Raw genomic sequence first — 24601 nt, forward strand, 5'->3', positions numbered from 1 at the left:
GAGAGAGAGAGAGAGAGAGAGAGAGAGAGAGAGAGAGAGAGAGAGAGAGAGAGAGAGAGAGAGAGAGAGAGAGAGAGAGAGAGAGAGAGAGAGAGAGAGAGAGAGAGAGAGAGAGAGAGGAGAGAGAGAGAGAGAGAGAGAGAGAGAGAGAGAGAGAGAGAGAGAGAGAGAGAGAGAGAGAGAGAGAGAGAGAGAGAGAGAGAGAGGGGGGGGGGGGTAACAAGGCTCAGGATTGTAAACAATACACAAAGAGAGAGAGAGAGAGAGAGAGAGAGAGAGAGAGAGGGGGGGGGGGGTAACAAGGCTCAGGATCTTTCTAATCATCTTTTTTGGATGTATATCTGAATTTTAAGGACCACGTGGAACCAAGAGAACTGATGACTTTTTCAATGAAAAACAAAACCAAAAAACATTTATGATCTTGAATAACTTGGATCTCCTTAAAGGCTGTTCTATAAAAATCTTTTTGGGATTTTTAGCATTTGCAGCACCGATAATTTTATAGATGTTCTCCTGCCAAAAGAAAGCACGTCAACACTGTTGAACCCTAACATCATTTAGACTTTGAATGTTTTTGTTTCAAAAACTATTTTGTTTCAACACCCGGTTCTTTGGTTTTAGGATAGTCAACCACGGCAATGGTAAAATGTAAACTTCTGACAACAGCTGTCATAATCCACATAGAAATAATTCAAATGAAAGAAACCAGCAAAAACAACACATTTGTTTCACACATCTGGTTTTCTTGTGTTTGAAAATAAGTAAATTAAATAGATTCTTTAGAAAATAAATTCAGCCAAAACATAAGAACTCTACCAATAACACCAAACCATAGAAAAGCAGTACAGTATCTGCATACATACAATACATGTGGTATACTTATAAAACTGAGAACTATCCGTGTTTCCACAGAGCTGGAAGTGATCTAAGAACAGCATGCAGCAGGACAAAATTCATTTGTCTTAGTGAAAAAAAGACAAGTCTTCCCACAATCCTTCTCATCATTTCTGCCACTGCTGTTTATAATAAAACAAGAACATGCAGGTTTAAATGACTCCTTTACACTCTTGACTGACTTTGTCTGCTATAGCGATAGATTCTGAACAAATGAAGAGTGCATTTGACAAAACAGATAACTCCATTTTTATACTTTTTCAGCTCTCAAATTAAAATACACCACTCATTAGTCTATACGTTAGCAGGTTATATTTAGTACCTTTGGTACATCTTTTAATTAATATCCTTAAAATTTTCACCCCAAATGATGTAATTTGGTATGTTGTTACTAGCCAGGAGCAAACGATTTACCAAAAACTAAAAAGGTCCAAAAAAGTGCAGTAAACATGCAACAATGACTTAGCCAAAACATGCAATGCTCAGCAGGTGACACAATCAATAAAAAGTAAAAATGAAAGCTTTTTAAAGTTACTTCCAATGAATATTGGAGCTTAATGTTCATTTTGTTACACTCAAAGGAAATGGACATCCGCCTTGAGGCCATCATTCTCAGACCTGTTATCCAGCTGCTCCTGAAGCCGGATCACCTGGTCAAGCTCTCTGATCTGGCGGTCCGTTTTATGGCTGACCAGTGTGCGGTAAAAGTGAACGGCAAAGACAATAAAAACAAGAGCAAACGGCACCATGATGCAGGTGGACGCGATGGCTGCCGCCTCGCCAGAGCTTATGGTGCCGTTGTTTTCCTCGGTGTTGCTTTCGAGCGGTAGGAATTTCACCCAGCACAGAAGCACAACCTCAGTCAGGAAGAGGAGGGTGCCGATAACCGTGGAGAACGCCCAGGCCAGTTCTATGTGGCGGTGCATGCGCTCGTGGGGGGACTCATTCACAGAGTTGAGGTTATGAACATTGCTGACGGCCTCCAGATTAGGGAGAATGCAGGTGCTGATCATCAGGGCAAAAAGATGCACTGCAACTAGGATCGTGGTACAGGCGCTGAAGGCTATCAGCAGTCCAGGAGGATACTTGTGATCCCGCTCCAACTGGACCTCCACCATGGCCACCTGGAAGAAAAAAAAAGGTAGATCACCTCAACTTGACTTATTTATAAAGCTTTCATTGACCAAAGCACTGCACAGAAAAATTATGTTGAGTTGATAAACATGTGAACAAAGAACTTTAATAATATCAAAGGGTGAAAAATAGGTGGAATCTCAAGAGGCAACAAATCAAAAATGTTCAATTGAAGTTGCCTCGAGACGATCATTCCTGCAAACACAAAAAAATCATGGCTTTGCAAGTTTTTTTTATTTTAAATTTAAGATTTAAGCTACCAAAATTAAATCTAGCGATTTAGATATTATTTTTTATTACTATTAAAGCTAATGGTGTTTAGGGCAAAACTTCCAGATCTGTTTGAAATAGCTAACGAGCTGTAAGATGACCGCTATTCAGTACAGACATCTACAATTATTTGATTAACACTCCTACTTTAAGGGGAAAAAATGAGCTACAGCGTCTCTCACAATTAAAAAAAAAATCACAAGGCGCTTCACAAAAACAAAAAATTCAAAAAATTCAAAAGATTTTTTTTTCAAAATGATTAAAAATATGGTTAAATTAGAAAGGGGAAGAGGGGAATCGGTGGATCCCGGGAAAGGCAGAGTTGGCAAAAAGAGCAGAATAAGGAGAGGGTGGTGATGAAGGTCACGCAAATGCCAGTTGCTTTTTAAAGGAGACCACTGAGTCCCGTGATCTCAGGGGGAGAGAGTTCCAGAGTCTCGTTACACAGCTGAAAAAACAAAGGTGTGACTGGATCTCTTCTGCGTTGTGAGGGTTAATGTTGAAGGATTCCAGGGACACCGATTGGAGATGAACCGATTCTTTGTTTATTCTGACAAGCTCAGTAAACAGAAACACGAAATGAACAACATTAGCCTGTCCGTTTTACCGCGGGTGTCAGTACCGACGCTCTGGCACAGCGCGTCGCCTCCCGACGCGCAGGAGCTCGTCACCTGCTGACTTTTCCGAGGACTGCATCTTGCCGGTCATTATTACGTGACAGCGACTAGTCGATGACAGGCATAAAAAGTCACTACAGAGCAGTGAGGTCGACTAGTCGACTAGTTCATACAACCCCTACTACACACCGGTGCTTCTCCTTCAGCTACTCCTTCCCTGGAGCTACACATAATTATTTAAAAACAGCATACAAGTCACTACATGGCTCTAACTTGTTCGTGTCTAGACAGATACTTTCATTTTTTTGTTCTGTCATGCAACTCTGGCTGCTTTATGTGGATGGTTCATCCACTCAAACTCTCTTCATGGCTGTTAACCATTGCCTTCGACACATTTTATCAGCTGTTATGTTACTTCCCTTCTTTCGTCTATTTGTGCAGCCTACATCACTGCATGTGTGTTAACCATGCTGATACAGTGTATTTTGCTGCTATTTAGCTCAGTTTATTGACAGCTGACAGATAATAGCAACAATAGTCAAGGGGGTGTGCAGTCTTCTTGTCCTCCCAACAGAAGCTGGGGGACGGACTTCGGCGTGTGACGTCACGTGTCAAAAGTTCTATGTTATGAATGTCTAGCCTGTTTTCATGCTGTGCAATTTTTAAAATAGATGTAGCTTATAACACCTGGCAGGGTGACTGCCAATGGAAATCAGCCTTGGCTGAAACTGGATGCATTTACATTTTTACTGTAATCATGTTCATTAAGCACACGGTACCTTTTAAGCAGAAAAGTAAATTAAATTAAAGACTTCACAGTTTCACTGGAAGAGGCATCTTGTACAAATGCTAAAAATCTTTGTAAACACACTTGAACAAAAAGCAAAATAAACCCACAAAACTAGGGATGGACAATATATCGGCATCAATATCGGTATCGGCCGATGTTGGCCATTTTTTTTAAATATCGGTATCGATCCGATAAATAATTAACAACCGATATTTCTTCCATCTTGTCTCCATTTGTTTGCCTGTTTCAGAGGGTGAGGGGATTGATCGTCAACCACATCAACCGTTGATGTGTAATTGCTTAGTCATGTAATCATCTCATAAGCGTAAATGTGTGTGGTGTGTGTACATAATAATGTAAATTCAGCTTTAATAATTTTCCTTTTATACAAAATCTGATGATTTTAGAATCATTAATGTCAGTATATCTGTGTTGGCAAATATTGGTTATTAGCCATAGCAGAGATCTTAATATTGGATATTGGTATCGGCCCAAAATTTTCACATTGGTGCATCACTACACAAAACGCTACACTAATATATTTGCCACAAGCAAAACACTTTTTTGCTTTTGTCTTCAAAAATGTTTGAAGGTGGGAACACCTGGATTACACAAAAATATCAGAATTTCATCCCAAATACCAGAAGGAATTTGCAGCAAAGTCTGTGGCCTGAAACGTGCAAAGGGCTTGATGATTCAGGACAGAAAAACAAAAAAGGTACAAAAATTTCAAATGACATGACGAGTACTGCATTCATGAAAACTTCGTTTTTAATATAAATAAAACAATCTAAGTATGTTCAATAAATGTACAAAATAACTCATAGGTTACTCCATTATGTCCCCTTATTATTTCGGTTGCAGCAGTTTTACTTGCACAAGTTCAGGATGTAGTGAGTTTAAATGAAGAGTTCATGTAGGGTATTGATGTGGTTGGAAAGCATTTTGGAGACTTTCTTGAGACAAGGCAGCACGTATTTGCGCCCAGTGGTCGTTCCTGGGCCTATGAAACGGGGAGCTATATGTTCGCCGTCCCTAAAACAATCGGCCTCGCGTATGGAGGCGTCGTGTCTGCGGCACGCTCAGCTGCGTCGCTGCAAAGTCAAACAAACTTACCATTGCGAAACCCGACAGCAGAGCCGAAGTTCGGCTGGTGGCTTTCAGTTTAGCTCGACTCAAGTACAACTTTCTCCACGACAGCGCCTGCATGGAGTGCTCGTTCAAACTCATTCCGAGAGCGGGTCCAAAAAGTCAGAAAAACGCACAAAGCAGCAGGTAGTAGTCACGCAGGCGAGTTCCGTTCCAGTATAATGCAACTCATAAAAGTTGGAAAAGTAATACGAGATTCGGCCAAAACACTTTCCCTCAACAGCTGACTGTCAGAATCTATGAGGAAACTTAAGATACCCACAATCCAACGCTCTGCGCGGCCACAACTGTCATGTTGCGCTCCCCTCGCCACCCCCACCATTCCTCTTTTGCGGCACAACCAACAAGCAAGCCCAATAACAACTTTACGCTTCCCATTTATAAGCATATTAACGTGCAAAGAATGCTGTTATTTTTGCACACTATTTACCAGATTGTCAATTGTTTATTTGGGTGAAAGATAAACAAATTAGAGGAAGTTTCAAACGCCATACTTGCTAAAATATGGAAGCGCATTCCCGCCATTCTGAAAAAAATATGTATCTCATAATGATTTAGCTTTCCTCATATTTGTGGGATAGCATATCTTATAATTATGAGATAGCTAAGTCATAATAATGAAATACTATCTAATAAAAATGAGAAAGCTAATTCCTAATTATGAGGTGCATTTTTATCTCAGTGGCAGGAATGGGCATCCATACTTAGTCAACCTAACAGTGTCAGTGTAAGAGGAAGTCAAACGTGATATTATTGTATCTGTGAAAGACACAATAATAAAAATGCTCAAACATATGTTGCAGGTGCATGTGTGTATGTTCAGCAAATCCCTTAACTGAAATAATTATGTTGGTACGGCTTTATAAGGAAGAGCATACTGAATCCACAATCTGCAGCTCTTCCATAGTCCTCCAAGGCTTCAGGAGTTATTAAAGAAACAGGAAATATTGAAACAAGGGTGTGGGGCTCACTAGCATGTGTGTTGTGTGATTAAACCATCGACATTAATATAAACACTGGATGGTGCCAAAGTAAATCATTCTCAAACTCTACTTGCAATTGCCTGCGTTGCACAATTGTGTCACTGTATTATACAGTACAGTTACATATTGCGTAAGCAATTCACTTTTTTGAGCTTTCACTCATTTAATGCATCAATCTGAGGATGATTGCACACGTGTGTGATTACCAGGGAAAACGTGTGTTTTTCACAGTTTGCATTGTTAAAAATACGCGTCTACTTAAATATTTGTTTACAACATACGTTTTCAGCAACAATGTCTTCTTACAAATAGGATAAAACACGATACATTCATTAACAAACGTGTAGGTAATGGCCCGTTTGTAAGCAGTGTTTATATTTAGCAGGGAAAATTGATCTTTGTAAACCCATGAAGATTTGAATGCTATGCAAATCAAATAAAACTGTACAACACTATGCCTTATCTAACCACAACAAATATTTCAAGCAATGACGGACATGCGCAGGAAGAAGTTCTCTTGCGTTTATTCCATCTTTACTTCCTCGAACAACTATGTTGCATTTATGTCACACTTAGAACCACAGACTGGATTAATGTCAATGATTACAACCATCAATGTATTATGTCTATGGTTGCAACCGCCCAATTCACGTTAAGAAAATGTGTGATTTACAAACGTGAAGATTAAAATAAATCATAATTAGAGTTTGCTGTTATATTTGGAATATTTGGAAAATATTGTGAATAATTGCCATGAAATTTTCCGCTTTCAGTTGTTTTGATTAAATTGATTTTTCTTTTGTAAGCAGGAGCTGTTATTTTCCATGGTCCATGAACACATCACGCGTGAACAGCAGCTGCCCCAGGGGAGGGGCCACGAGCTGAGCTGGAGGTTTGTTCAGCCATGTTAGTTTCTTCTGCTGTTCACAAACGATGAGAGGAGAATCATGGCCTTGTCACTGAGCGGAGACGACGAGGAATATGAGTCAGAGTCTGAGCAGGTACAAGTCTTCACATTTTATCGTATCGCCTCTTTTTTCTGCGTAACAATGGTCAAAAATGCTATTTAGAACGAGAAAGAATTATTTTATGGACGTCACGTTTATGTCTGTTGGTTAGGTAACGTTAAAACCCCGCTCTTCTCTGTTGGACTGAGTCAGGTTCAAATGATAATTGTGACTTATAATCGTTTATTTTGCTGATAATGATCATCCTAACTACATGTTCTGTACACGCGAATAGGTGATTATTTTAGTTGGTTTTCTGACTGTCCTAACAAACCGCATCCTTTATGTTGTTAGCCTTAGCTGACCCACTATGTACTGTCCACTTTCAATACGTTCACCCAGTCATGATTCAGATCATTTGCTGAGAACGGAAACTTCTGTCAAACTCTAATCTCTGAGACTGTTTGGCTTTGTCCTGGCCGAGGCTGTAATTTCCTCATACTCTAGCCTGCCATGTTGAAAAGGCTCTTCTCTTGAGATACTAATGCCTCACTTCCCAAACTTGTCCCACCACTCTGTGTCTTTAAAGAGCAAGTAACGTCTAAATTAACTTTTTTTTGCTGATGAACTGTATAAATGAGTGTCTAATAGTGTTTTAAATGTGTGTATTCATTATTTTAGCATTTTGGTGCATTTTCTTAAAAAATTAAAAATTCTGCCTAAATACCACAGTATAGCTCCACCTTCAGCTTAAAACATAGAATTTGACTCATTTTGAATAAATTTTAGCCAATGGCTAAAGAGTAAGATACTACGTAATCCAGTAGAGTACTACGTAGCAGCTCTGTGTCAACGTTATAAAAGCATCGGGAGTCTCGGCCACGCCTTGTGGCGAGTTGGGAGTTGGATTTGCATGAGAGTGTAGGAGGCTAGCGGTAGTTCAGCATTAGCATATAGCATTAGCATATCCTAGTCTTTAGCATAGCTTTTAGTGTTATACATACTTATTTAGTGTTAGCTTGGCTGTTGGATATTGTAGTTTAGTTACTGTTTGGCTGTTAGTGTAATTAGGAAAGTAGTTCGGGTTTAGTGCTCCATATCGTGTTAGCATGGTGAGATGGTGTAGTGTAGTATGGTTGCGGAGCTCTGTCGGGTTGCACTCCTTTCCGCTGGACTTAGAAATTAGGCGCCAGTGGTTGCGTGTCTGGAAAAGATTCAGCTCCCGCCTGGTGCTGTAGTTTGCAACCAGCATTTTACCCGCGATTCTGCACGTCTCCGTTCCAAGAGGGAGGCTGTGCCCACCGTGGCTCTTCCGCGATTTAGATACAGCCCACCGACTCTGCTCCCCCACCATGACGGGCTACAGTCTGAGGTGAGTAAGCTAAATAAAAGTTTTAACATCTTCTAAAGACAATTTCCTACCTAAATGCAAAGTTTGAGAGACGTGGTTCACTCCATTTAGCTAATATCAGTCTGCACTGCCTTCGGGCTATTTTGTCAAGTTCACAAAATGTGGAACGGGATGTAAGGTTAGAATCAGCGGCGAATCGGAACATATCTCGAAGCCCTGGCCGACAAAACGGTCCACATGACTGTCAGGCTCAGAGAAAATTCGGGTTGTTTTTGTGTCAGTCGGTAATTCAGCAACAGTGACTCTAAACTGACGCAGCACTAGTTGACAGACATCATTACAGCGTGAAATCCAGCTTGTGACCCGGTTCCGTGAGGAATTCTGTTCAGGAGGTCGCATTTCAGGGTCTCCACATCATATGTGACTGACTTTTACTTTATAATAACATCACACACTAGGAATGTTATAAAGCGCCTATATGGGACAGTTTCTTTTGTATTTTATCTGACTTTATAAACATCAATCTGCTTCTATTTTTTTTCAGGCTAAATCTACCCAAGACACTGGCTGTCAGACTGATTTAGTAATCTGCAAGAATGCACTTGTCCAGGCTGACGTGGTGTTACCCGTAGCAAAGGTGAATTATTTTTAATAATCTTCTATGTAAACATTTTATTACCTTCTAGTTTTAATTTGTTTTACAGATTGTTACACGTGATTTTATGCTCTTTTAAACGTTCATAAATGTGCTGCTTCTTTGTTTTTTATAGAGCTCACAGCCTCAGTGTCTTGTGACACAGGGACCATGACAGAAATTCATCTTCCAGAAGGTCCCAGAGCATCCACACCTCCTGAAAAGACCACGGTGTGAGGTGTCTGCTGTTGATTCCAGCTTCCACCTCAGTGACAGTGCAAGCTCAGTGAACTGTTCAAGGTAAAAAAAAATTAAAACATTTCTGAATTTTTAAGATATTAACAATTAAATAAGTATGTGATTACATCATGAAGGAGGCTACTGATTCTGGCCCTGTGACACTTGGTGGTCACCACCAGGTGGTGACGTGTGAGCTGATTCACCTGGTAAATAACTTTTAAATTAAATATTTTGTTTTTGCTATCAAAAGTAAATTAACTAATAACCTGCATTACTGCAGGACACTCAGCAAAATATGGACTCTACACCATGAGGCAGGCACACGTTAATAACTCTATAAGAGCACATAAGGTAAGCAACACCACATATTATTTTTATTACTGTACACTGTCCTGGATTTGTTTTCTTTCTGCATGATTTGTTTTCTTTCTGCATCTCATCATTAGCCTGGCTGATCACCTGATAACTCTGTCATCTGGATATGACAGCATGAGGATGTCCTCACACACCTGTAACCTATCAGCTCATCTGGCAGAATAGAGAGAGAAGAGACAACACCACATCTCCTGTTCCTGGAAAGCCTTCAGCCATCCTTCGATGACTGAGAACCTCCATCAGCTCTGTCTCCTGTCTGCCTACAATTATTATAATAAATATTGTGTTTGACAAGTTTTTTGTGCTGCCAAATATCTCATTTTGATTCCAGTTTTGATATTTTAATGGATATTTATAAATTACATTAATTGAATTATCACATTGTCGCATGTTTAACTAGCTCTATTGTGATGAACTAAACTAGCACCTCACTGTTAAAAGCTCGTTTTAATTTCAAGCATGTTTAAGTATTTATGGACATGAACAAAAACAGGAAATATATAAATTGAGATTTATTTAATTAATATAACAAATAAGGGGGAAAGAGTCATTGAAAGGCACATTCTTCTGGAAGTTCCTGATCCCGACGACATCAGCAGGAGACCAGCTGCAGACACCAGAGGATCACCTGCAACCAAGAGCAGCTAGTATCAGTAAATAAATAATGAAATCAGGGCAGTTTTAATGGGCTGAACACATTACAGAATAATTTTCTCATGGTATATTTTCATAACTTTATGCAGCAGACTAGCTTGAGCCCAGATCTCCTGGAGAGCTGCTATCCAGCACGTTTCAGTGGATTTTACTGCTTTAACAGGTTAGATAAGCTGTTAAGCAGCTCAGCTGTTTGTTGCTGATTAAAACCAGGTGTGTTGATGCAGATAAATCTCTAAAACATGCTGAATACTAGCTTTTTGGGGCCATGGAGACAAACCCTGCAGCTAATCCAATGCTATGGCTAACGGCTACTTACGTTCAGAGATGGGTCTGTTGGGTCGGTTCCAGTAATTTCAGGCAACTCACAAGCTCAAAACAATAAGGCTCATGTCCGCTTGTCTCCTCCAAATAGACTTGGTCCCTTTCTTCTCGAGTGTCTGGGTAAGGAGGGGGAGAAACGTCCTCCACTTCTAATGACTGCTCAGAGTGAAGGGAGCTAGCTTCGTCTAGTTAGCCGTCTCTTCGTCACTGCCACGGCTCCGCCCTCTCGGTCCTCCAGGCAACGCCTACTAATGTTGCAGTTTTCAAAATTGATACGTGGGTGGGGTAAGACTCTGAGGCACACTTGACATGCACTTTAAGGAGGCTTTAGGCTAAATGGTGAGGCAGGGACCGGGGAGGGGGATGGGGACTGGGAACAATGAACTGGCTCTACTTCTTGTGCCTGGTTTGACCAGTGGTTGCCAAACTAGGTTCAGGGATCCTTCCAATAACATGTTGTGTAGGTATCACCAGTCTTTTCCACTTGCTTTGAGCCAAAGCTAAAATAAAAGTAGGCAAATCAACTTTCCATAGTTAAAGTTTTTATCAGTGGGTTATAGCACTTGTCCGGTAGTGTCAGCAGATTTAATTCATTGCACAGACATGCAGAAACTCTGCTCACACAACTCATACAAATAGGAATTACGAGAAGTGCTGATGTAAGAATCAGATTGCTGTGCTTGCACAATAGTTGTACCCACAACATAGTCCACTGCCAGTACAAAATCAAAGATGATATTTATGAAAGTCTTCCATTTAGACACGTGGTTGGAGACAACAACAGTGTATATGAGCAACAGATGATGAGCCTTGTGACTTTCTCCAATTCAAGTCAACGCTGAAGCTGGGTGGAAGCTCGCACTCAGTGTAGGAATCTTCTGCTGCCAATCCCAGATTATCATAATACTGCAGCTACAATAAAGATAAGGCTGCTGATAAAACAGGTTCTTAAACAGCTGTTTGGACTTGTTTCTGTCCACAAATTGTTTTGCTCTTGCCTTTTTAAAAATTATTTAGAATAGTAGAAACAAGCCTTTTTTTTACTGTAAAAAAAACAAACAAATATAGCCACTTGATAGGATTTTTTATGCTCATCATTACAAAGTTTTTTTTTAATCAACTCCTAAAAACAGGTACATAAAATACTAAGAAATGTCATGTTTTTGTTACCAAACAGTTGTCTAGAGTTGGTTCCTCATTACTATGGCTTGGCAGTAAGGGTAACCGATATGTTGGCTGACTGTTGAATCGGACCATTATTTGACATCTTTTATACATCAGCCCATATGACTCCTTAGTAAAGCCAATTTAAAGTCAGGCACATCCCCGGGCAGCCCATTGCTGTTGCAGAATTTACATTCCTGAATAACATCTGCTTAATAAATGCTCCAAAAACATTTACAACAAAAATAGCTTTTTATTTATCAGTTTTGAATATTTAATATTTGGTCAGTTTGATTAACTTTAGTTAAATGTCTGAATTTACCATTGAGCAGTGCACAAAATGAAGGTTTAACAGCTGATCAAATTCAGTGTTCAAAAATTGATTCTGTTTCAGAAGTTTTGTGAATAAAGTAATTATATATTATTAGTGACACTTTAGCATGAAAATGAGGTGGAAAACCTCTAGATATCTATCGTGAGAATCGACAGCACAAATCGGCCATCGGCTGACCATGACCTTTACCTATCGGCAATAGAAAACCAGTATCGGTCGACCTCTGCGTGACATCATTTTACTCCCCAACCCTGTTTTATTGAGGTACGTTTTTGTTTTTTGAGCCAAGTGTGAACGAAAATCCCAACAAGTTAGAGGTGGAGATTCATTCAGCAAAGGCACTCATTTATGAAATAAACCAAAAAGGACTGTTGAATCAATTCTCCTGCTATTGTAGCTATATTAAACTCTGTTTTTGCTTTTCTAATAGAATGTTTGATGAAAGTTGCATTTAGAGGCCAATCGATATATCAGGCCGATATATTCAGTTTTTTCTATTATCAGCCGAAATTATTTTTAAAAGCAGATTAAAAAAAATATCCGGCACCTGTGTGGCCAATTGCCGCCACTACTAGACTGAAGAAAGACCCCAAAGGACCCCCACACACTGTTCTTTTTAATGTTTTGAGTTTGTTTTACAGGTGCTGGCCAGTAAATTAGAATATCATCAAAAGGTTGAAAATATTTCAGTAATTCCATTCAAAACGTGAAACTTGTACATTATATTCATGCAATGCACACAGACCAATGTATTTCCGATGTTTATTACGTTTAATTTTGATATTTATAGGTGACAACCAATGAAAACATCAAATCTGGTATCTCAGAAAATTAGAATATTCTAAAGGCCAATGAAAAAATGTTTGTTTCTCTAATGTTGGCCAACTGAAAAGAATGAACATGAAAAGAATGTGCATGTATAGCACTCAATACTTAGTCGGGGCTCCTTTTGCCTCAATAACTGCAGTAATGCGGCGTGGCATGGACTCGATCAGTCTGTGGCACTGCTCAGGTGTTATGAGAGCCCAGGTTGCTCTGATAGTCGTCTTCAGCTCCTCTGCATTGTTGGGTCTAGCGTATTGCATCCTCCGCTTCACAATACCCCATAGATTTTCTATGGGGTTAAGGTCAGGCGAGTTTGCTGGCCAATCAAGGACAGGGATACCATGGTCCTTGAACCAGGTGCTGGTGGTTTTGGCACTGTGTGCAGGTGCCAAGTCCTGTTGAAAGGTGAAGTCTGCATCCCCATAAAGTTGGTCAGCAGCAGGAAGCATGAAGTGCTCTAAAACTTCCTGGTAGACGGCTGCATTGACCCTGGACCTCAGGAAACAGAGTGGGCCAATACCGGCAGATGACATGGCACCCCACACCATCACTGACGGTGGAAACTTTACACTGGACCTCATGCAACGTGGATTCTGTGCTTCTCCGCTCTTCCTCCAGACTCTGGGTCCTTGATTTCCAAAGGAAATGCAGAACTTGCTTTCATCAGAAAACATAACTTTGGACCACTCAGCATCAGTCCAGTCCTTTTTGTCCTTGGCCCAGGCGAGACGCTTCTTGCGCTGTTTCATGTTCAAGAGTGGCTTGACACACGGAATGCGACACCTGAATCCCATGTCTTTCATGAGTCTCCTCGTGGTGGTTCTTGAAGCGCTGACTCCAGCTGCAGTCCACTCTTTGTGGATCTCCCCCACATTTTTGAATGGGTTTGTCGTCACAATTCTCTGCAGGGTGCGGTTATCCCTAGAGCTTGTACACTTTTTTCTACCACATTTTTTCCGTCCCTTCGCCTGTCTGTTAATGTGCTTGGACACAGAGCTCTGCGAACAGCCAGCTTCTTTAGCAATCACCTTTTGTGTCTTGCCCTCCTTGTGCAAGGTGTCAATGATTGTCTTTTGGACAGCTGTTAAGTCAGAAGTCTTCCCCATGATTGTGGTGCCTTCAAAACAAGACTGAGGGACCTTTTAAAGGCCTTTGCAGGTGTTTTGAGTAAATCAGCTGATTAGAGTGGCAGCAGGTGTCTTCTATATTCAGCCTTTTCAGAATATTCTAATTTTTTGAGATACCAAATTTGGAGTTTTCATTAGTTGTCACTTATGAATATCAAATTTAAATGTAATGAACATTGGAAATACATTGGTCTGTGTGCATTGCATGAATATAATGTACAAGTTTCACGTTTTGAATGGAATTACTGAAATATTTTCAACCTTTTGATGATATTCTAATTTACTGGCCAGCACCTGTATATTTGAAGTTCAATAAATATTAAGAGATTTATTGACTTTTTTTTTTAGTTTATATTGCACACGGTGAGTGTTTAGTTGTCTTTCACAATTAATGTGCTGCTAAAACGTGTGTGTGTGTATATATATATATATATATATATATATCGCCCTTAATAATCAGCTTTAGATATCGGCCATGGGCAACAAAATTCTTTAAAAATGGCTATTGACATTGGCCTTAAAAAAACAAAAACAAAAAAATAGCATATCCGTCGGCCTCTAGTTGCTTTCTGGACAAGTTGCCACATGGCCCAAAACAACTCAGAAACACAACTACCCCTGAGCATTCACAGTTTAACAGTTGTTGAATGCTTGTTTAAATTATTTATTTGGAGCCGTTAGATCAAGTTATTGTGATTGACATCAAACCAAGCTTAATACCAATGTTTTAGAGGTATTGTCATGTTGCTATTAATGATTTACGTTGGAGGTTGCCATCATCACAGTCGGGACAGGTTTTGCCTCTTTTTCAGGGAAGAGCTCTACTGCTGATTGTGGTTGGTCTGGAATGTCCTGTTCTGTTCCATTTCAGCCGCAAAGACGTGCTTCTTGTGTCCCACTTGTTTGTTATTTCAAACAACATTTTATGAAAGTGAAGCTGATGAGATGGGTTCAAATTGAGCTACATTCTTTTGTGTTTTTGTGTCGGTACTACTATAAGAACAAATGCCTCTAGAAAATGGTTCGCAGCCTCAAAGAAAATCATCCTCACCTCCTGTGAGGTTATTTTTATCCATCTCTTGGCAGACCTTTTTTTCTCAAACGTTTGCCACCAGCAAGGCAAGTGTTGCCAAGGTAACCCCTCCTGCTAAGATAAGAATGACTGCAATAGTGTATGATTTGTCTTGTTTTTGTAGCATTTTATAGTAATGCCATGGCAACAGGGAAGACAGCGAAGAGATTTTTGGACTCATTTGTTTGTGAAATGTAACAGCTGATTATCCGTATATTTGTCATGACACTTTAGGACCAGTCCTCTATATTCATATTCTTCTCTCTTATTTAGATTTATTAAGCAGTAGGCTTTTCACCTAAATAACTTCGTGTTCCAGTGTCACTTGTGGGGCAGATCACTGTTAAAGTAAATGCATATCAGAGATGTCATGACTGAACAAGAAATGAAACGGATCTTTCAAATGTATTTTTGTCAGCATTTTGTGAAATCTTTTCAGCTATGAACCTGTGATCATTTGAACTCGGTTTCACTATCTGCTGATATGGGGGGGGGGGGGGGGCACAGGATGTGTCACAAGATTTAGAATTATTTTTCTTCACAATTTCTTATAAATTATTTACTAAAGTGATCCATCTGCTTTTCAAAAGAATTGAAAATTGTTGATTATATTGCATGACTGCAATCTGCTCCCAATCCGAGTCATTTGATTTTGAGTGTCTGCCGATACAGAGTCCCAATCTGATACTTAGAAGAAAAGACGAGAACGTAGCCCAAAACATTTTTATGAAAATAAAGTTTCTCTATCTGCTTATGTCACAAAGACAAGCCCAAGTCCTGATGCGGTCTAGGTACAGGATCTGCTCATGGTGCGAGGTCAGCTCGGGGTCCTGTGTCTGTTGATGACGTCACACTAAACGAACGTACGACTTGTGGACGTCACAGTACCACGTTTGTAAATGTTAGGACGTCGACACTGAAGGTTTTGATTGGTTGGCTATGAACCCCCCTCCCCCCGTTTCACGGAAGAAGTACAGAGCCGAAATGGTACACTTGAAGTTTTTACTCCATTTCTCGCTCTCACTGTAGTGAAACGGGCTTTAATGCCTACCCCACCCGCTGCCCCCACTACCGAGTGCAAATGTACTGTTGTTTTTTTTTATCTCCACAAAATATAGCTGTACTATGATAGAATGGTGTTAAGAGGCATGGAAAAATGTTTTAAGATAATTTGTTTTCCAACTTTGCTATAGCAGCTTTAAATTTGTTTGATTACTTATCTTACTGATTACTGATACTATTATATTTTATTTACCTTCTGCACGTTTGTCTTCCAGCAGCGGGCAGCCAACCGTCCAAAGCCCAAAATGGGGACATCCTCAACTGTCAAGCTGCCGTCCAACCGCAGTTCGTCTGGAGCCAGGCGTAGGAGGACGCGCTGCAGGAAGTGTGAAGCGTGCCTCCGCACTGAATGTGGAGAGTGTCACTTCTGCAAAGACATGAAGAAGTTTGGTGGACCAGGCCGCATGAAGCAGTCCTGCATAATGCGGCAATGCATCGCGGTAAGTATTATGCTCTGTTGTTTGCTCTTGGGAGTCAATCAGCAATGTTACATCTTCCTTTTCTTGTCTGTCTTGATCCATCCAGCCTGTTTTGCCTCACACAGCGGTGTGTGTGGTGTGTAAAGAAGCAGGGAAGGAGGACACGCTGGACGATGAAGATGACAAGTTCAACTTTATGCTCATGGAGTGCTCCATTTGCAATGAGATTGTCCATCCAAACTGCCTCAAGGTAGAGTCAGACCATTCTCACAATGACTCACTGTGCTGACTAATCATCCAGGAATCTCAGGTGTTTGGAACATTTAAGGAGTGACTCAGGCCATCTGTGAAGTTCATTTGTGGAAAATGTAGTTTAGAAAGTACATCATTCCTTTGTGGTCTTGCTAAACTCTTGACACATTTTAGGATCTGACTCAGCATTAAAAAATGTGTTTAAAAGACTAGAGGTGTGATCATAACTGCTGTGACTACAACATGTTGTTGCTCGCATGGGAAAACCAGTTTCTGTAACCTGCTCTAATTGTGTAGCAGGAAATGGTTATAATCAGTGGTTTTAATTTTATTAGTTCACGTCATACAAAACACTGCTGACGGTTAAAAGTTTACATCATTCTAAATATAGATTTCCCTCTTAGGTGAACATGAGATCATACAGTGGTGTGAGAAACTATTTGCCCCCTTCCTGATTTCTTATTCTTTTGCATGTTTGTCACACAAAATGTGTCTGATCATCAAACACATTTAACCATTAGTCAAAGATAACACAAGTAAACACAAAATGCAGTTTTGAAATGATGGTTTTTATTATTTAGGGAGAGAACAAAATCCAAACCTACATTACCCTGTGTGAAAAAGTAATTGCCCCCCTTGTTAAAAAATAACCCAACTATGGTGTTTCACACCTGAGTTCAATTTCTGTAGCTACCCCCAAGCCTGATTACTGCCACACCTGTTTCAATCAAGAAATCAGTTAAATATGAGCTGCCTGACACAGAGACATCATGCCAAGATCCAAAGAAATTCAAGAACAAATGAGAACAAAAGTACACTCAACAAAAATTTAAACGCAACACCTTTGTTTCTGCTCCGATTTTTCATGAGATGGACTTAAAGATCTAAAATTCATTCCAGATACACAATATTACCATTTCTCTCAAACATTGTTCACAAATCAGTCTAAACGTGTGATAATGAGCACTTCTGCTTTGCTGAGATAATCCATCCCACCTCACAGGTGTGCCACATCAAGATGCTGATCCAAACATCATGAGTAGTGCACAGGTGTACCTTATACTGCCCACAATAAAAGGCCACCCTGGAATGTGCAGTTTTGTCTCACAGCAAAATGCCACAGATGCCACAAGCATTGAGGGAGCGTGCAATTGGCATACTGACAGCAGGAATGTCCACCAGATCTGTTGCTCGTGCATTCAATGTTCATTTCTTCACCATAAGCCATCTCCAAAGGCGTTTCAGAGAATATGGCAGTACATCCAGCCGGCCTCACAACCGCAGACGACGTGTAACCACACCAGCCCAGGACCTCCACATCCAGCAGGTTCACCTCCAAGATCATCTGAGACCAGCCACTGACAGCTGCTGAAACAATTGGTTTGCATAACCAAACAATTTCTGCACAAACTGTCAGAAACCGTCTCAGGGAAGCTCAACTGCATGCTCGTCGCCGTAACAGACTTGAGTGGGCAAATGATCCCATTCGATGGCGTCTGGCACGTTGGAGAGGTGTTCTCTTCACGGATGAATCTCGGTTTACATTGTTCAGGGCAGATGGCAGACAGCGTACATGGTGTCGTGTGGGTGAGCACTTTGCTGATGTCAGTGCTGTGGATCGAGTGGCCCATGGTGGTGGTGGGGTTATGGTATGGGCAGGCATCTGCTATGGACGAAGAACACAGGTGCATTTTATTGATGGCATTTTGGATGCACAGAGATACCGTGATGAGATCCTGAGGCCCATTGTTGTGCCATACATCCATGAACATCACCTCATGTTTCAGCAAGATAATGCACGGCCCCATGTTGCAAGGATCTGTACACAATTCTTGGAAGCTGAAAATGTCCCAGTTCTTGCATGACCAGCATACTCACTGGACATGTCACCAGTTGAGCATGTTTGGGATGTGCTTGACCGGCGTCTACAACAGCGTGTACCAGTTCCCACTAATATCCAACAACAGCCATTGAAGAGGAGTGGACCAACATTCCACAGGCCACAATTGACAATCTGATAAACTCTATGCGAAGATGTGTTGCACTGCATGAGGCAAATGGTGGTCACACCAGATACTGACTGGTTCTGAGTCCCCAGACCCCCCAGTAAAGCAAAAAACTGAACATTCCAGGTTGGCCTTTTATTGTGGGCAGTATAAGGTACACCTGTGCACTATGATGTCAGATCAGCATCTTGATGTGGCACACCTGTGAGGTGGGATGGATTATCTCAGCAAAGCAGAAGTGCTCACTATCACACGTTTAGACTGATTTGTGAACGATGTTTGAGAGAAATGGTAATATTGTGTATCTGGAATGAATTTTAGATCTTTAAGTCCATCTCATGAAAAATCGGAGCAGAAACAAAGGTGTTGCGTTTATATTTTTGTTGAGTGTAATTGAGATATATCAGTCTGGTAAAGGTTATAAAGCCATTTCTAAAGCTTTGGGACTCCAGCGAACCACAGTGAAAGCCATTATCCACAAACAACATGGAACAGTGGTGAACCTTCCCAGGAGTGGGCGGCCGACCAAAATTACCCCAAGAGCGCAGAGACAACTCATCCGAGAGGTCACAAAAGACCCCAGGACAACTTCTACGGAACTGCAGGCCTCGCTTGCCTCAATTAAGGTCAGTGTTCACGACTCCACCATAAGAAAGAGACTGGGCAAAAATGGCCTGCATGGCAGATTTCCAAGACGCAAACCACTGTTAAGCAAAAAGAACATTAGGGCTCGTCTCAATTTTGCTAAGAAACATCTCGACGATTGCCAAGACTTTTGGGAAAATACCTTGTGGACTGATGTGACAAAAGTTGAACTTTTTGGAAGGCAAATGTCCCGTTACATCTGGCGTAGAAGTAACACAGCATTATGTGTTACCATTACCAACAGTAAAATATGGTGGTGGTAGTGTGATGGTCTGGGGTTGTTTTGCTGCTTCAGGAACTGGAAGGCTTGCTGTGATAAATGGAACCATGAATTCCACTGTCTACCAAATATCCTGAAGGAGAATGTCCGGCCATCTGTTCGTCAACTAAAGCTGAAGCGATCTTGGGTGCTGCAGCAGGACAATGACCCAAAACACACCAGCAAATCCACCTCTGAATGGCTGAAGAACAACAAAATGAAGACTTTGGAGGGGCCTAGTCAAAGTCCTGACCTGAATCCTATTGAGATGCTATGGCATGACCTTAAAAAGGCGGTTCATGCTAGAAAACCCTCAAATAAAGCTGAATTACAACAATTCTGCAAAGATGAGTGGGCCAAAATTCCTCCAGAGCGCTGTAAAAGACTCGTAGCAAGTGCTTGATTGCACGTATTGCTGCTAAGGGAGGCCCAACCAGTTAATAGGTTCAGGGGGCAATTCCTTTTTCACACAGGCAATGTAGGTTTGGATTTTGTTTTCTCCCCAAATAATAAAAACCATCATGTCAAAACTTTATTTTGTGTTTACTTGTGTTATCTTTGACTAATGATTAAATGTGTTTGATGATCAGAAACATTTTGTGTGACAAACATGCAAAAGAATAAGACATCATGAAGGGGGCAAATAGTTTTTCACACCACTGTATCTGAGAGAAGCGCAACTTCTGTTCTGAAACGTCTGAAGATGGTTTTCATAACCTGTCTGTTTCTGTAGTAGTGCAGAATGAACCTCGTACAGCTACGAAGGGTTTTATATTTATTTGAATTAGCATTTTAAAACCGAGCATCAATGTTTGACTCCTTACTTCCTGTTTTATTCACAAATAAAGGGTTAACTCTGGCTGAACTGTACTGATCAGCCTGACAGCAGCACATCACAACCGTAGCTTTTACTGTGTGTGTGTGTGTGTGTGTGTGCGTGTGCGCGTGTGCGCGTGTGCGTGTGCGTGCGTGTGTGTGTGTGTGTGTGTGTGTGTGAGACTTGGTTAAAACTTGTTTTTTCGGTGGAAAAACAAACTCTTGTCTTCTTTCCTTGTTCCATCAGGTCAGTGACGCCTCAGGAGTCGTGAACGATGAACTCCCTAACTGCTGGGAGTGTCCCAAATGCAACCATGCTGGGAAGAGTGGGAAAGTGAGTACAATTATGCACTGGCTAAAGAGCTGATGAACTGCTAAGTGACTGTTTTGGCTTTGGAGTCATTTCATTCATCATAATGAAACTTACAGGAGTTTTAGGGTTAGTTACTTTCTTTTTTTGAGTTTTGTTTGCTGTATTTGCGTTTTATTTATCATCAGTTTACTACTTCCTGTTTGTGAAAGTCATTTACACATGACCGCCCTGGCCTAAGACGCAGGAAAATGACGACTGTTGTTTTTTACTTTCAGAGATGAGTCAGGCACAAAATCAGTACACCTTTTGTTCTTTTTCTTTTGGCTGAAGGTATAAAGTTGTTTTGCACTTTTTGTCCCCCTTGGTACTGAAGCAAAAAAGGGGTCCCGGGTTCAAGTATGCATCCAACCTCCCTGGCTCTTTGCTGAGGGAACAGAAGCCTGTGAAGGATGAGGGAGACATTTCATTAGCAGCAAAGAGGAGGCCGGACAGAGAGGAGACGCCGAGGTACAGAACCGAGGAGATGCTCCACCGACCGCCGCCACTGCTTTCACCCAGCAGCCAGATACGTCCCAGGCCTGAAGACAAACTGAGGAAGAAGAGGAAACTGTTTGATGACGATGATGATGATGATGAGGAGGAGGAGCTTTCTGAGAGGAAGAAGGTTTGCATAACTGACAGTAACTTTTTGTTTTAACATTTTGGACCAGAGCTATAAGACATTGCGAAGAATTAATTTACATCACTTCTGTTCCACAGGAAAAGACAGATGACCCATATTTCCCCAAACTTCTGCCTCAAATTAAAATAGAAAAGGATGATGAAGACGCGTATGGGGAAGATAATGAAGAGGGCAGAGATTTTCTCTTCTGCAGCAGTGTAGGCAGAAAGGGGCACTTTGGAGAGACTGAAGATGATGATTACAAGGACTCCAGGAATGACCCTTTGAATCCCTCCATCAAAACGCCGGTCGGAGACAGTGATCAGTCCCACTGCAGCTCCCCACAGGCCGGTCCAAGCAGCGAGGGCGGAAGTGAGACGCAGGAAAAAGGGCCTCGATCAAAAGCTCGCCGCAAGCGGCGCTTGCCCAACAGAGAGCTGAGTCGAGAACTGAGCAAAGCACTGAACCAGGAGATCCAGAAGACAGAGGACTGTCTGGCCAACGAGAACCGACAGCCACTCAAAGTGGAACCGGAGACGGAAAACGAGGAACCAAAGAGGCTTTTCCGGAATGGTAATGAGCTCGGAGATCAGAGATCTCACCTGAAGCCCAAGGAGATGAACGGGACCGCCTGGGAGCTGCGCCACTTCTATCCAAGTCAGATAACGCCTCTGGGCTTCAACCGGAGCACCCCAGCTACCCGACCAGTTCCACCGCGCTCTCCTCCCAAGTGTGTCCAAATGGAACGCCATGTCATTCGGCCCCCTCCCATTAGTCCCCCTCCCAACAGATTGCCCCTTACCGATGGCAAAGCACACGTTCTACAGATTGAGGTCTGGATGAAGATATTTGGCTACGTCTCCCATCAGGAGCTGTGTGTCTGCATGAGCGTCTGTAAGACCTGGAACAGATGGTAAATGCCCAGACAGCATTCACCTTAAAACCGTGTTTGCATATTTATGCTCAACAGTTGTTGTATACGAGGATTTGGTGCTTTTTAACTTTGACATGGCGCATCATACGAATGTTTCCCTGTGACCAGGTGTTGTGATAAGAGACTCTGGACAAAGATTGATCTGAATCGCTGCACCTCCATCACACCACTTATGCTAAGTGGGATTATCCGCAGGCAGCCTGTTTCCTTGGACCTCAGCTGGACTAACATTTCCAAAAAGCAGCTAAGCTGGCTTATTAATAGATTGCCAGGTATTTGAACATGAGCTGCTGTTGATTTATTAAAAAAAAGTAAGTTTTATGATGTTTGCTGGACCTGTTTTTCATTACTCTTGTGCAACTTTCAGGTCTGCGAGTGTTAAAGCTGTCGGGCTGTTCCTGGGCAGCAGTATCTGCTCTCTGCACCTCTAGCTGTCCTCTGCTGCGCACCCTGGATGTCCAGTGGGTGGAAGGACTCAAAGATGCTCAAATAAGGGATCTCCTGTCACCTCCTACAGACAACAGGCCAGGTATAATACAAAACACACCTCATGTGGAGGGTTTTGTTCTGTCCAGCATGCTATGAGTTAGCTGCAGGTTGACTTTGCTGGTGGGGGTTTAAAAGTACAATTTTACTAAAAGATGTTACTTTTGTTGGCGCCGCACATAAACCAGTTAGTTTTACCTCATTCAACTAACAGGTCAACTAGATAACCGCTGCAAGCTGCGGAACGTGGAGGAACTACGGCTGGCAGGGTTGGACATCACAGACGCGTCCCTACGTCTCATCAGTCGACAGATGCCTTTGCTGTCCAGGCTGGACCTGAGTTACTGCAACCACATCAACGACCAGTCTGTCAACCTGCTGACGGCTAAAGGGACCACCACCAGAGACTCGCTCACAGAAATCAACCTGTCAGGTGAGACCCGGGTTCTGGGGTGGTGATTATCTCTTAGGCAACTACCAGATTTAGATTTGCATTCATTTTAAAGATGTGATGACGTAAGTAAATATCTACTTTGAGAATAATAAACATGAGAATGTGTTACTTTCTGTTTGTAAAGGAGTTCAATTACGCCTAACTTTAGTAAGATCTAACTTCAGTCATGTGTGCATGTCTGATTTTTTTTTTCTATTTTTAGTTTGCAACAGAGTCACAGATCATTCCCTGAACTTTTTCAAGCGCTGTGAAAGCATCTGTCAGATCGACCTCCGCTTCTGCAAGCAGGTGACCAAAACAGCCTGTGAGCGTTTCATCGCAGAGATGTCTGTGAGCGTACCGTTCAACCTGAAGGAGGACAAACTGCTGCAGAAGATAAGCTAGTAGCTAAAAGGACAAAAACTACAAACTTTGCACTTAAAGGAACTGGTCCCGGCATATGTCTCTGGCTTCCTCTCATAATAAAGCAAGAAGCTAAACAGATCTTTGACTATGAAGAGGATATTAAAGTTCACTGGACACGAGAGGAAATGGGTTGCATGTTTTTCTGTTGAAACTATTTTTTATACAAAAAAAATAATTTGGTTCTGTTTAGTTATTTTTATTCTTTAAAAATCTGAAAATAGTATTTTTGTACACGTTAATTTTCTTCTTTTTTTTTTTTGCTACACTTGGTCTACAGCATGAAAAACGGATGCTTCTACTCTGTTTTACTGTAACTGTGCCAAAAGCTGCTTTTGACATGGACACTCGTAAGATAAAACCACTCTGCATGTGCTGTGATTTAATTATCATATTAAAGAATTCCAAATGTATTTCAGTGATGATCAAAATCTCATATTACTGTTACACTCATGTTTTACATTGATATTTTTAATAGTGGATTGTTTTGTTTAAATATGGTTTTCATCAACATTAATTTATTGATTTGTATATTTTTTACTACAGTTTGTATTTATTCCGTAACTTGACAGAGGTGTTTTACGTAGTTTGGATCAAATAATGCCTGTCAATTTCAGGGTTGTTTGAGCCTGTTGGCGAAGGTTCAACACCCAAAAGTCAGTAGCAGGAAGTTGCAGTAAATCCTAACCGTGGCTTCTTCACTGTCGCACCTCTGGTTGCTATAGTGGTGTCTTGCGTCTCACATTTGCAAATATCAAAATAAAATTAAGAATATACTTCCTTAGGTGTTGTATTTTGGGTGTTGTGCTGTAATCTGTTGCCTCAGGTGAATGTGATTTTGTTCATATTTGTAAATCCAAAAACTGAAGTGTTAATTTGAATTAAAATAATTGCATTTGCATCATTAAGAATGGTCTAAGTCAGCAGGACATCTGATCTATTCAGTAGGCTGGTTGTGACCCTGCTTTAAAGTGCTGAGCTTTGCTAACATAACTAATGATCATCAGA

The 24601-nt window shown here is 41.2% G+C and overlaps 2 protein-coding genes and 2 long non-coding RNA genes across 6 annotated transcripts; 2 read left to right on the forward strand and 2 right to left on the reverse strand.

Moving 5' to 3' along the window:
* Window positions 1-1171: 1171 nt before the first annotated feature.
* LOC107393664 (calcium release-activated calcium channel protein 1) lies at window positions 1172-5107 on the reverse strand. The gene is made up of 2 exons (XM_015972198.3): window positions 4822-5107; window positions 1172-2018 (listed from the first exon to the last, which is right to left on the reverse strand). Exons 1-2 carry the CDS (start codon window positions 4933-4935, stop codon window positions 1470-1472), a joined length of 663 nt encoding a protein of 220 aa, XP_015827684.1. The 5' UTR covers window positions 4936-5107; the 3' UTR covers window positions 1172-1469.
* A 1591-nt stretch (window positions 5108-6698) lies between these two features.
* kdm2ba (lysine (K)-specific demethylase 2Ba) lies at window positions 6699-24369 on the forward strand. Of its 3 annotated transcripts, none has more exons than XM_015972199.3 (10): window positions 6699-6838; window positions 16162-16386; window positions 16472-16615; window positions 20591-20677; window positions 21021-21320; window positions 21416-22230; window positions 22360-22523; window positions 22619-22780; window positions 22952-23170; window positions 23394-24369. In XM_015972199.3, exons 1-10 carry the CDS (start codon window positions 6785-6787, stop codon window positions 23573-23575), a joined length of 2352 nt encoding a protein of 783 aa, XP_015827685.3. In that variant the 5' UTR covers window positions 6699-6784; the 3' UTR covers window positions 23576-24369. The 3 variants fall into 3 exon arrangements, with proteins under 3 accessions (XP_015827685.3, XP_015827687.3, XP_015827686.3); XM_015972201.3 differs by having other exon boundaries at window positions 21030-21320; XM_015972200.3 differs by having other exon boundaries at window positions 6717-6838; window positions 16165-16386.
* Window positions 7923-9681, forward strand: LOC139063747 (uncharacterized). Its single transcript, XR_011517095.1, has 6 exons — window positions 7923-8156; window positions 8680-8772; window positions 8906-9069; window positions 9144-9215; window positions 9290-9360; window positions 9456-9681. It is a non-coding gene; the product is annotated as an uncharacterized lncRNA (long non-coding RNA).
* LOC139063748 (uncharacterized) lies at window positions 9884-10493 on the reverse strand. Its single transcript, XR_011517096.1, has 2 exons — window positions 10358-10493; window positions 9884-10012 (listed from the first exon to the last, which is right to left on the reverse strand). It is a non-coding gene; the product is annotated as an uncharacterized lncRNA (long non-coding RNA).
* Window positions 24370-24601: the final 232 nt, after the last annotated feature.

The sequence above is a fragment of the Nothobranchius furzeri genome, chromosome 17, assembly GCF_043380555.1.
Source record: "Nothobranchius furzeri strain GRZ-AD chromosome 17, NfurGRZ-RIMD1, whole genome shotgun sequence".
Taxonomy (NCBI): domain Eukaryota; kingdom Metazoa; phylum Chordata; class Actinopteri; order Cyprinodontiformes; family Nothobranchiidae; genus Nothobranchius; species Nothobranchius furzeri.